General features: G+C 41.8%; 1 protein-coding gene across 1 annotated transcript; it reads left to right on the top strand.

Moving 5' to 3' along the window:
- Window positions 1-634: 634 nt before the first annotated feature.
- LOC308324876 (GATA-binding factor 2-like) lies at window positions 635-11,275 on the top strand. Its single transcript, XM_080777210.1, has 6 exons — window positions 635-844; window positions 1,187-1,644; window positions 2,091-2,684; window positions 4,411-4,556; window positions 7,089-7,214; window positions 8,380-11,275. The coding sequence occupies exons 2-6, from the start codon at window positions 1,410-1,412 to the stop codon at window positions 8,659-8,661; spliced, it is 1,383 nt and encodes a 460-aa protein (XP_080633336.1). The 5' UTR covers window positions 635-844; window positions 1,187-1,409; the 3' UTR covers window positions 8,662-11,275.
- Window positions 11,276-12,788: the final 1,513 nt, after the last annotated feature.

Here is a 12,788-nt window from a genome sequence, read left to right on the forward strand (position 1 = left end):
AAGTCACTAGGCCTATTATAGATCCCTGAGTGACCTCTGCCAACCAAGTAGGCTAGTATATACAGGGTTTAGGTTAACTCAACAACAGGTGCCAAGAAAGAGTGACAGAGCGACCGTTGCACACTTCTAACACTATTGCTGCAGCAGCTGAACATAATTTAATTTAGCATAATTTTAGCCAATATGATGCTATTGCACCTGTTCTTTTAATATAGCATTTAATTATCATTTAAATCCACTTGAACGGTTTAATTTCCCAGGCCATCAAAGCAACTTTGAACAAGGTTTAAGGCGACTCATGCAGCCATATACTGTATAGGCATACATAGGCTAACATATTTAAACAATAATGTACATGGGGATGTACGGTACATATAGGCCATTACCCATTATTTAAATAGGGACTTTTTGAATAAATAGGCCTAGGCCTACTATTGAATAACACAAATATGGTAGTCCATTGAGCGTGGATGCTACGGCCGCTGTTTTCTAGTGGCGCTGGCTCAGGGATGGGTTGAATCTTGAAACGGAGCAGACATTCAATTGGCTCGAGTCTGACAGAGAGTCCACCAGACTCCGCCCTGCGAGCATGACATCCCTGGCGCCTGAGCTTTGCAGCCAGACTTGCATTAGGCTACATGTTGCTGAACTAAGTCCACGAAGACATATAGTATTAGTCAGTCACAGTTTGCAGAGAGAAACAACGCGCATGCACGCCCAACCGAAAATAGACCTATTTAACGCTTTTTTACATTTTGAGTTCTGGATAAAAAAGAAGCAATTTTCAAGAGAAGAATTTATCGACCGGCTCACCGACGCTGTATCGTTACAACAACTTGGCAAGGTATGGAATGGCTCGCTGAGCGCTCTTTATAAAACTCGGTAGAAAGCATAAAGATTATAAACATGTAAAAGCAATAGGCTCCTGTTATCAACTGACGGAGTTAGTTTACTTCAGAGTAAATGCAATTTAGCCATTCATTCAAAACATTAATTTGTGGGTGGTGATGATTTCTTCATTATCTTGTCATGGATCTCGACGCATCACCTAAAAAGGAGCAGTGTCCACGAGCTCTCCCGCACATGATGACTGTGTGGTCACACCGAGTGAGATAGCTATATGTGCAAGTGCAACACCTCTGCCTGACTGCGTCTGAAATATTAACATCCTATATTTGGTTTACAGGTTTCCAGTGTCAAACGGGACATGCTTCCAGAGAGTGGATGGAACGGGAAGGAATAGACTGCCAACTGATCGCGTTTTGGAGTTTTCTTCAACACTAAGTGGCCTTTTTATAGTTCGATCCTTTGAGGACCTCGAATAAAGGACACAGCGGTTACAGAGGAACATATTTAAGGCTATCCGCCGTCCTCTCACTGGATAGCCGCCCCACAAGTCTAACCCAGAGATGGATATTGCGGCTGACCAGCCACGGTGGATGCACCACCATGCTATGCTTAACGGACAGCACCCGGACTCTCACCATCCCGGCCTCGCACACAACTACATGGAGCCTACGGCACAGCTCCTACCACCGGATGAAGTGGATGTTTTCTTTAATCATCTGGACTCGCAGGGGAACCCCTACTATCCAAACTCTCCGCACGCACGGGCGAGGGTCTCTTATAGCCAAGCAGCTCATGGTAAGAATCATCTGTCTATAGCCTGCTGTGTTCTATACAAAATAAGTTGCTTTTGCTCTACATAATAATGTTAGCATAATCAAACAATGTTGATCGTAAAATAACCACATAAAACACATCTTGTGCAGTTGTGAAAAACACAAACAATACTAAACATGTGCATTTTATTTCTTTTGATTTGGGTGTAGATTTAAGTCTATCCTAAATCAATAATCATATACAAACATGCATTATAGACATATATCTAAATGAATTATTTTTATTTTAGCAGAATACCGCATAAATAGTAGTAATGCAGGTAGCCTATTTTTTATATCTAGGTTTATATATATATATATATATATATATATATATATATATATATATAGCATTAAAATATATAGGCCATATGAAACAGAGAGTGTGCATCAACTCTTCAATCAGGCTGCCGTTGAATTCTTTCACAGCTCGTCTCACGGGGACTCAGGTGTGCCGGCCTCATCTCATCCACAGCCCGGGGATCTCATGGCTGGACAGCGGGAAGGCTGCCCTCTCGGCGCACCACCACAACGCGTGGGCGGTCAGCCATCACTTCAGTAAACCCGCTGGCCTGCACCACTCCGGCGGCTCCTCCGGAGCGGTCTACCCGTGCAGCAACGCCTCAAACGCGGCCTCCGCCTCGTCGCTAACGCCGTCCCACTCGAGTCCCCACCACCTATACCCGTTTCCCCCTACCCCGCCGAAGGACGTGTCGCCGGACCCTGGCGCCGCGTCCCCGTCCTCCTCTAGTATCAGAATGGACGAGAAGGAATCTATCAATAAATACCAGTTGTCATTATCGGAAGGAATGAAGATGGAGGGCTCCAGTCCGCTCAGGAGCAGCCTGGCCTCCATGAGCGCTCAGACGCCCTCCACGCACCATCCCATACCGACCTACCCCACGTACTCTCTCCCCTCGGCGCACGACTATGGCAGCAGTCTGTTCCACCCGGGCAGCCTGCTGGGAGCCTCGTCCTCCAGCTTCAACCCCAAGTGCAAAAGCAAAACGCGCTCGTGTTCCGGTGAGTTTCCCGTCAGAGTGACAGGCCTTTCTGTTTCTAAATCATGATGAAGTTGACGATTCGCCTAATATCTTCATGGAAATGTATAACACAAATAGGCTACTGCAGGGCTATTATTCTTTTTAACTGACTTATCTGGTCCTATATGCACTTTGTGTGTAGTAAACCGTTGGTACAAGCACAAAGCTGAATAGCCTATGAATTGATTTAAATTCGTTTCGGAGTTTATAGGATATATGTTTGCAAAAATATCAGTTGGTGAAACATTAAAACAATAGGACCGCAGGCTATGGTCGCATCAGGCTATATTGACAGCAACTCTTCTTCTTTTTTTGATGCATAATATAGTTTTCAATTGCGCGCGCGCGAGCGCGCGCACACACACACACACACACACACACACACACACACACAAACACACACACAGTGACAGCTCGGCGAAGCAAAATATAGGATACATTTTGAAGCCATCAAATAAATCAACAGGCCTGCATGTGAATTATAGCGACAGCATAAATCAGCATATAAATGTTTATGTATAGCCCTGCACTTGCAGGGTCGAAAGATCTATTTCCTCAAATGTATATAGTCACAATTAAGCCATATAGTAGCCTGCAGGTTATTTTGTAAATTTGCATATTCAGTAGACTAAGTATATTTAATTTACTCAGAAATCTACAATACGAATGAATACGAGCAATAGGCCTGACCTATATTATTCATGGAGCATTTAAGTTATACACTTTCAACTTGATTAACGATCATATAGAATTTGTGTAAACAGTGTTTGAACCGTACAAATGAGGATGCTTTGCCCTTTTTTAAAATATGCATACATCATATCATATGCCTGTCACCCTGTCGGGTTATAATCCTATTTTAGCCGAAACTCAATTACGCGCGTGAGCATGGATCCATGAGAATGGTCAACTGGATACAGCTCAAATATACCAAACAGCCAAAATGGTCTAAGAGACGTTTTCTTTGTTAATACGACATGTCATGCCTATACTCCCCATATTTGTTGGCAGACCATATAGCCTGCACAAGCCAAGTTACAGAAATGTGTTTTGTCAATTAACTATCTATATAGAATGTTTTTAGTCCAGCAGCCATAGCCATACAGATCAGCAAGCACGCCAAGCAGGGAGATGTTCCTTTTTAAAAGACATCTTATAATGCAGCCTATATACAAAATTAAATTAAAAAACGTAAATGTCTTTAATTGTCAAACGAACACCTGCATGGTCAAATTACATATTATTTGGCCATTATGATCATTTTAAAAGAAATGCCACGTATAGCAGCTATAGGCCTACTGGATTTAGGAGACAAAGTCTTTCTTTCTTTCTTTCATTCATTCATTCATTCTTTCTTTTTCTATTTTTGCTGCATTGTTTGTTCCTGCATGCTCATTCTGTATACTGTCTCTAACCCAAACATCCCTTCTCTAACTCCCAGATATCTGTCTCTGTCAATCTTTAACTAAAGACTCATGCATTCAAAATTATTTAAACGATGACTACATACAGATACATTAAACATGACATAGCCTATATATAAAACCTATAACATGCGTCTATCAGATCAAAAGGTCAACCGTAAAGGTTACCGTATATTTTATACTTTCAAATACACCTTTTCAAATGTCACAGACGGCATGCCCAATAGGGTCACCAGGTTGAAAGTGATTAAAATGTCGACCTGTTTTATCCCCCATTCTCAGAGGGTCGTGAATGTGTCAACTGCGGGGCCACCTCTACCCCCCTGTGGAGGCGTGATGGCACTGGCCACTATCTGTGCAACGCCTGTGGCCTGTACCACAAGATGAACGGACAGAACAGGCCGCTCATCAAGCCCAAACGCAGACTGGTGAGTAGCCTATAATATGCCACTCAGTCACTCAAACATGGAGGGGCGAGCGAGGGGACGACCGTGCTGGGCTAAATGAAAATATCACAAGATGGAGAGAGAGAGAGAGAGAGAGAGAGAGGAGGAGGAGGGGGGGGGGGGGCACAATTCCAGGAAAGTTATATTTTCCCAATCAGTTTCCTGGAATTGTGTTTCCTACTCTCACCCCTGCACTCCTTCACACGGGCCGTTAGTGGAGTGCAGTCTATCTGTGTTGTTTTTGCTATCATTATTACCACTACTTCTGATACTGTCACTGATAGCAGGCTCACTGCAACATCCCTCACACGCAGCACAATGGCTGGGTGACACTCAGTAGCCCATCACGCCGTGGCGCATCGTTTTGACCTTGCTGTGCTGCTGTGGCTTCATGCTTGTGTTTGTTTTCATTGAGGCTCATGTGTTGTGGTGGAAAGGCGCATGTGTAACTTTACTCCATACATCCTTTTTGTTTGTTTCATCCGTCTTTGTATTTACCCCTCTGGCTTCTTCCCCCCACAATGAACCTGTTTAAACATCAATGTTATATTTTTACTTATGAGGGCAGCAGTTCAGATTCAGAAGAAGGCCTATATGCCCAGTCAAACATGCTTCACATGGCCATTTCAAACAACATGCCATATTATGAACACTTAATTAAATAAATGAATGTGGGTATGTATATTATGTATAGGCCTAAAAGGTAATTTTGTCTGATGGTTGAATTATCATCAAAATATAGCCTGATCCGAGTGTATAGCTATTTTTACATAATCATTTGTGTCTCACTTTGACAGTCAACTGCACAACCCAAAGCAAAATTGATATAACCATAACCAAGGCCTATATGCTATAGGCTTATGCCACTTGAATAATATCAGTGACTTTATTCAAAATCAAGAGTATATATAGGCGAGAACACCATTGATATTAATAAAAAAGCACCACAGCATATATACATTTATATACCCTATTATAGGGTATATAAATGTATATATGCTGTGGTATGCTGTGGTCCCTATAGTTTGGTGCCATTCCTGTTCAAATCGAGTCTATCGAGGCTTTGGGATTGAAATATTGTTTTAAATATGATTCGTTATATATATATATATATATATATATATATATATATATATATATATATATAACGTTATATATATATATATATATATATATATATATATATATATATATATACATATAACGAATCATATTTAAAACAACAAATATATATAACTAACCGAGCAGTGTGTCATTGATATATATATATCGCGTCTACCGAAAAAATGAAGAAAAGAAGGTCCTATAATGCACAATTTAAATCATCTTGAATTATTATCGGCTTTAAGTCGAGACTCAAAGACTCTCGTGTAAAATCCGCGGCTGTCGATGCCTATATGAACTATATAGCCTACATTGCTGTTAGATGAATAGCCTCGAATCCCTCGATAAATCCATTGGATTTCTCTTCCCATGAGCCAATAACGTGCATCGCGCGGGGCTCGGGGTTCATTCTATTCAGCGGCAGCAGCGTCGCTGCGAGGCCTCCAGTTGTTTCCTATCCGGATATCTGACCAGTCCAGATAAGCAGCGAGACCACCGCGTGTTTCCTTTTCGCTCCGCTATAACCTAATGGTCCAGGCATCCAGGCGTCCATCCCCGACATGAAGCATGCATGCTATATGTGACAATAATATAACCCTGGGAAATCGCGATAATATATTGATAATGATTTTACCCATTTTGGACTGAATTCTAGATGTGACTGTTTCATGGAACAAAATATATAATTTCCACATTTCACAATAGCTTTAATATTTGTTTCTGTTATCTATAATCACTGTGAGAGAAGCATAGCCTATTTACATATTATTATTTTCTTGGGGGACTGACTGACTGAATTTGACTAATTTCTTTGCACTCAACCTTTAAAACTGCAAGTAGGCTGTACATAAAGTAGAATAAAGAAAGACTGTGTATAATTCAATAGTAATTGTATAGCAATTCATTAGTTCTCTAAACCAATTAGACACCAATCAGACAATAAATAATGGATTTATGGAACACAATGGCACAAACCATTGTCAAAAGTAACAGGGCAAAATTGCAAATAGGCCTAATTACTATATTATTTACGGAAAGCTGAATTTCAATCAGCTCCCCGGACCCAAACTAGTGCAAATAGAAGATCTACAATCACTTATTAAATATTTGTTCCTCTTTATGCAATTTATTAGATTTTTATTTTATTTGTTCATGAAGTTACTGGGAAAAAAATGAATTTTTGTTTTAAATTCATGAATAGTTTAGCTTTTTTGGGAATGTTTTTTGGAAATGTTTTTAAATAATAATGAAAAAACAAATGTAGGAAACAAACAAAAAGTATGGGGACCCATAACAATGTGTCCACGACCCTGCATGCACAAATGGGTCCCGAGTCCGACCCAGTGTTTGGGAACCAGTGTTATATAGTGCCACTGTATTCTAACAAAGGTTTCATTGCTGTCTTTGCAGTCCGCAGCCAGGAGAGCAGGCACCTGTTGTGCCAACTGTCAAACGACCACCACCACTCTCTGGCGCCGCAACGCCAACGGAGACCCCGTGTGCAACGCCTGCGGCCTCTACTACAAGCTGCACAACGTAAGTGCTGCTGCATGGACTCCATAGAGCAGACTGCAGGTTGCATGGACCCGTATACAGCCAGTCAGCGGGGTCAAGTATAGACCGGAAGCAGGCGGGCAGGTTACAAATGATTGTGGGGGGATAAGAGAGGCAAAAAGGAGAGAGAGGGAGAGGCGGAGAATGCATGTGCTCCGCTGCCTCTCAGACACCGTTGGACTCGTTGGTGTTTTCTTTCTTTGTGCTTTATTGTTTCCATGGTAGGCGTAATCCCCTTGAGACTCACAATGGTGAGACTGTTCTTTGAGTGGGACTCTGTTTAAATGAGCCTGCAGGGTCAACATGGACATGAATAGCGTTATTAGACACTATAGGATATGGGGTGAATGCTATATGCTATAGGAAATGCATGTAGTGCATGCAAAGAACTATAGAGTCAATTTAACTGACTCTATATTGTAAAAAAAGGTTAACTTTTGACTATATATGGCAGTGGTTCTAAACCTGTGGATCGGGACGCCCAGGGGAGTCCCCTCATAATTTTGGAGGGGTCCCTAGATGGCCGTGAAGATGAAGATGAAAGATCATTACTGCATCAAAAGTAATCAACATACTAAACTATCGAATAACGTCGGCCAAATTGTCAAATAATATGAGAAAGAGGCTAAATGTGTGAAAATATCAGATCTACAAGCTCACAAAACCTGGCATTGCGAGGCGTTGTGTTGTGTATTTTCACAATATTTATCTGTGGAACTGAGTTACTAAATGTAATGCCAACTCCTACAATTCCAAGTGCTTGTCGGGGTGGGGGATCCCAGTTCAAAAGGTTGAGAACCACTGAGCTAAGGGGTGCATGGGTTAATCCAGAGTGTTAATGGAGGTTAAATTATGAATTGGAGCCAGTCTTTTTCTGTACTTTTCCGGATTCTGGATTTCTGAAGTTTCTCAGGAATCCTCAGGTGTCTTTCATAAAACTGCCGTAGGTGTTAAAAGGCCTTTTCAAAATCGACCTCAGGTCTAAATGGGTCAAAGGCATATATAAGTGTTTGATTAGTTAGTTAGGTAAAAGTACTTTATTGCATATTGACAATATATTTTCCAGGTATTTCAACTTCCTTCCTGCGTCGTAACCAGCAGGTCACTCACATCCACACTTCTCTCTCTGATCTCACTGTGACCGCAGGTGAACCGGCCTCTGACCATGAAGAAAGAGGGAATACAGACGCGCAACCGCAAAATGTCCAACAAGTCCAAAAAGGGAAAGCGCATGAACGACAGCTATGAGGATTACTCCAAGTGCATGCACGACAAGAGCTCTCCATTCAGCGCCGCCTCACTGGCCGGACACATGTCCATGGGCCACCTGACCCCCTTCAGCCACGGTGGACACATGCTTCCCACGCCCACCCCCATACACCCCTCGTTTGGCCACCCGCATCACAACATGGTCACGGCCATGGGATGAGAGAGGAACAGGAGAGGGGGTGGGTGGGGCTCAGATATTACATAAACGGAGGTCACGTCTCGTTAGAGGCGTATATCACCACAGACAAACTGACACACAGTCGGTGCGTGTATGCTTTTCACGCGGCAATTCATCATGCATGTCCAGTCGTTTTCATTGGCTACACTGTCCTCCCTTTGGCTGGGTGTTAGTGACATCCGCCTGTTTGCAGCTATACCCTATCTAGCCAGCTAGCAAGCCCTCTAATGTTTAGCATAAACACACACATCATTGTCAAGTACCATGCATGACAATTTGGACACGGGTAATAATCTATTCCATCCACCGCGGCTGGCCAGATCATAAGACACATTGTCGAGGCGCGAGGCCACCGGTTTCCTTGCCGAGGGCACTGCCTCGCTAATCGGTTCGTTTGGGTGCACCACACAAGCCTCTGGACCTCACTGTGTCGACTTGCCTGCCTTGTGGTGAAGAGTAGAGTTGGGATTATTTATAGACTTTTAACAATTCCGGTTCCTTAACGATTCCTTTTTAACGGTCCAATTCCTTAACGAAAAAGGTTTGAGAACCACCGGTATTGTAATTGTATAGCAGACGTGAAGTCCACATAATACCAGCTCTGACCGCTGATGAAACCCATTCCTGGTTCCTCAATGTTAGATACGTTTCCCTTCGGCCCGGATCGCAACCCGAATTGAGAGATGTAAAAACTTTAGTGATGTTTGAGTGGTTTGCACAATTTGTCAGTGCTAAAAAGCATCCACGCAGACACAGTTGATCATGATTGTCTTGCTGAATACAGGGGATGGGGAAGGGAATATGCATTGTGGACGTTCATATTTCCTCCCCTTTTAGGTACCTGCTTTAATTTGAGAGGACAGAACAATGATCTACAATGTAGATTCTATACATCACCCCTCAACCACCCCCGCCCCACCCCCGGCCGTCCACATTTAAACACGAAAATATAATTGCACCTTTTTAAGTTTTTCTCCATTATCACTTCCTGTGATAGACGGACTATATGCTGTCTAGCTGCAGTGGTAAACGTGCCGAACATGTTTGTAGTTAACTGTGAATACTGTAAATTTGTGAGAGGAATGAAAGGGGGACGTGTGGGTTAGCTTTGGGTAGATGAGGGTGATCCCCCTGAATGACATTTTATGACAAATATGCTGGATTTTTTGCTCATGGACTATTTTAAAGGAATTTACAAAAAAAGAAACAGGTAAACAAAAAAGTTTATAAATCTTCATTTGAGACTGTTTTATTATAATTATTGTTATTATAATTATTGTTATTATAATTATTGTTATTATAATTATTGTTCAGATAATTTATTTTCACTTCCTTTCTTTTTACACTATCACCTGAAACATAATACGGATGCTGTTATGCCAATTATGAATATATGTTTTTGCTTAAGTGCTTTCTCTGAGCTGCAGCATTTATACTCACAAGAAATAAAGAGATCAAGTTTACTTTCCCATCTATTCCCTCTATACTCGATACTCAAACAAAACAATCCTGAGAGTTAATTTCACTCTGTGTGTACAAATGTAAACTCTCAGAGTGAAATTTACTTTCTACTTTTGATGTCAGTGTATAAAGTCACAGAGTATGGACTGTATGGACATACATGTTTTGTTACTAATGGCACTATTAACGTTCACTTTCCTCTGTGCCATACTAAGATGATGTGCCATGTTGAGCTTGGGAAACACTGCAGGCATTTCTTAAAGGCCATTGTTGAAAACATCTTTGGATGCAGATTCTACTGTACATGCATGCCTAGGTTGCTAAATACACCTCAAAGGTACCATCATGTCATTTACTTGTTTTGGTTCGTTTGACATTGATTTGTTTTCCGATACCATTAGGCCTACTAATTATGTATTTTGAGTTTCCAATGAGGTCACTGTGGTCTGTTGTACATTTGTCATGAACCTTCACTGATTGACAGTTTGGCCAGTGGCGTTTGAAACATTCCTTCATGATAGTTCCACAGTCCTGCTCCACAGACGTGATTATTAACACATCTGTAGCCAACACATATTAAGCCCTATTTTATGCCTGATGGCTTCTTGCAAAAATAGTGAAAATAGCTATTGCATCATTGTTAGCTTGATCTGCTATTTTCGTTACTTTTGAAAACATTTAAGAATGAGAATTTCTTTGGAATTCATTGAAAATGTTTGCCTATAAGGAGGCCTATAATGCCCAGGTTGGAAGTGGTTACACCTACAGTATATAGGCTAGTCTATACTTTGCTGCATGACATTACTTCAGGAAAATAACAGATTTGAATGAACTGAAAAACAATGTGACATGCATGGCAAGTCGTTCATCAGTGGAACATGGTTGTGTGATGAAATATACAGTAAATGAGCCCTTAGTTTGAGGGAGCTACTATCTATAAGGAACTGGTCAAACTTTGAATCAGCATCTCTGTTTCTCTTTGCTTCGACATCATGGCGTTTCATCAACTCCTCTCTACTCTTACCCGTATGAGAAAACACATGCGTGCTCTTTGCTACCTATTCAAAACTATTCAAAGCTGACAATCTGGTCGCCATAACATAATGTTGATAATAAAGAAACCATGTAAGCCTAACAGTGGAGCCTCTGTGCCGTTTGTCTACTCTGCCACATGGAGCACATTACTACTAACATACATTTTAGAGAGACTGTGTGAAGTGAGGGGCGCTCTTATCACCATCATAAATCATCTCATTCTGGCCAATCACAATATGTTTACACACTTTGGTCTTCAATGTTTGTGTTTACACAAACACTCAAAGCTGGGCAAGTGGGCAGGGGCTAGCGCCCCTCCTATGCCCTTTTTGAGGGGCGCTCTTATCATCATACATTATCTCATTCTGGCCAATCACAATTTGCGTCCTCACATTTGTCTTCAATGTTTGTGTTTACACACTTTTGTCTCCAATGTACGTACAGACGTACATACACATACATACAGACTTGGTGCATTTATAGTTAGATATAAGATTAAAGCCACTATACAGAACATTTTAGTGAATAAAATGTTATTTTGTAAATCTGTATGTAGGACCACTACTGGCTAACAAGTGATATTGACTCGCAAAGTGTAATATCTCTCCTCCACCTTGACTAGAAATGTTTTCTCCCACATGGGAGGAATCCTGGGAAGGACATAGAATTTACGCATTGGGGGCTTGGGGCTTTAAATAATCTAAAATACAATGCAGGATATAGCCATCCTCACCATGCTGTGCAAAAAATACTGTATCCCCTGTTGATATGATCAGCCACTTTCCAATAACCAAGCTACTACACTAACCCTGACAGTTATGTAATGGTATCAATAAACCCTTTTTTTCATGAAGAGTTTGCAATTCGTTTCCTCCTTTTTCTCCAAATTTAGTTATTTCTCCTTACAGTTCAACACTCCCTGGTGCAGTGATCACCCCGCCTGGCCATTTGTAGTCCTTTGGTTCTAGACATTGTCCTGCATAACGCTCTTTCTAATCTAAATGGACCTGTTTCATGGGCGATTAGCGACAGGGCACCTGCCTTCCACTGTGTCTGATACACGATGCCATCCTGGCGCACTCGCAGCCTTTTTTCAATCTGGTCTCCAACAGAGACGAGAAGGATGAGACTGTATAATGTCAAGCCTGATGCATACTTAGTCGCACAACAGTGATGTGTGCTGAAAATAGCTTGAAGTGTGAGGAGCTTGTAGATCGGCTGTATTTTGGTGTATTTTGACACCATCACACAAATAAGAACACAGTAACAGTCCAGGATGGATGAGATGTCTCAAGTTGCGCGCACACACACACACACACACACACACACACACTGGCCACCCTAAGTTCTCTCCCAGGCTCCTTGACCTCTCACCCTGCAGCACTTACACTGTCATTCTTTCAGGCGCTCCCCACTATGTACACAGAGAAATTTACAGGCCCTTTTAAAATGCCACGTCTCCCCCCTGGAAAACATGACACTGTGACACAGACAACGTCCTTGTAAAGAGATGAAAAGCATTGCCACGTTCCAGAGGTGGACTCCAAGTGGATTTGGCAAGGTGAAACCAGCCTGTTGGCCTGGTAGAAGGGAGGGGTCTGGGGATCGGGTGG

This window comes from Protomyctophum bolini (assembly GCF_963924005.1).
Source record: "Protomyctophum bolini genome assembly, chromosome: 2".
Lineage (NCBI taxonomy): Eukaryota > Metazoa > Chordata > Actinopteri > Myctophiformes > Myctophidae > Protomyctophum > Protomyctophum bolini.

Excerpts from the sequence above, each read along its gene's own strand:
- LOC308324876 (XM_080777210.1), top strand. The coding sequence starts at position 1,410 with ATGGATATTGCGGCTGACCAGCCACGGTGGATGCACCACCATGCTATG. Across the intron at positions 2,685-4,410 it reads CAAAACGCGCTCGTGTTCCG|AGGGTCGTGAATGTGTCAAC; the intron begins GTGAGTTTCCCG and ends CCCCATTCTCAG. Across the intron at positions 7,215-8,379 it reads TCTACTACAAGCTGCACAAC|GTGAACCGGCCTCTGACCAT; the intron begins GTAAGTGCTGCT and ends CTGTGACCGCAG.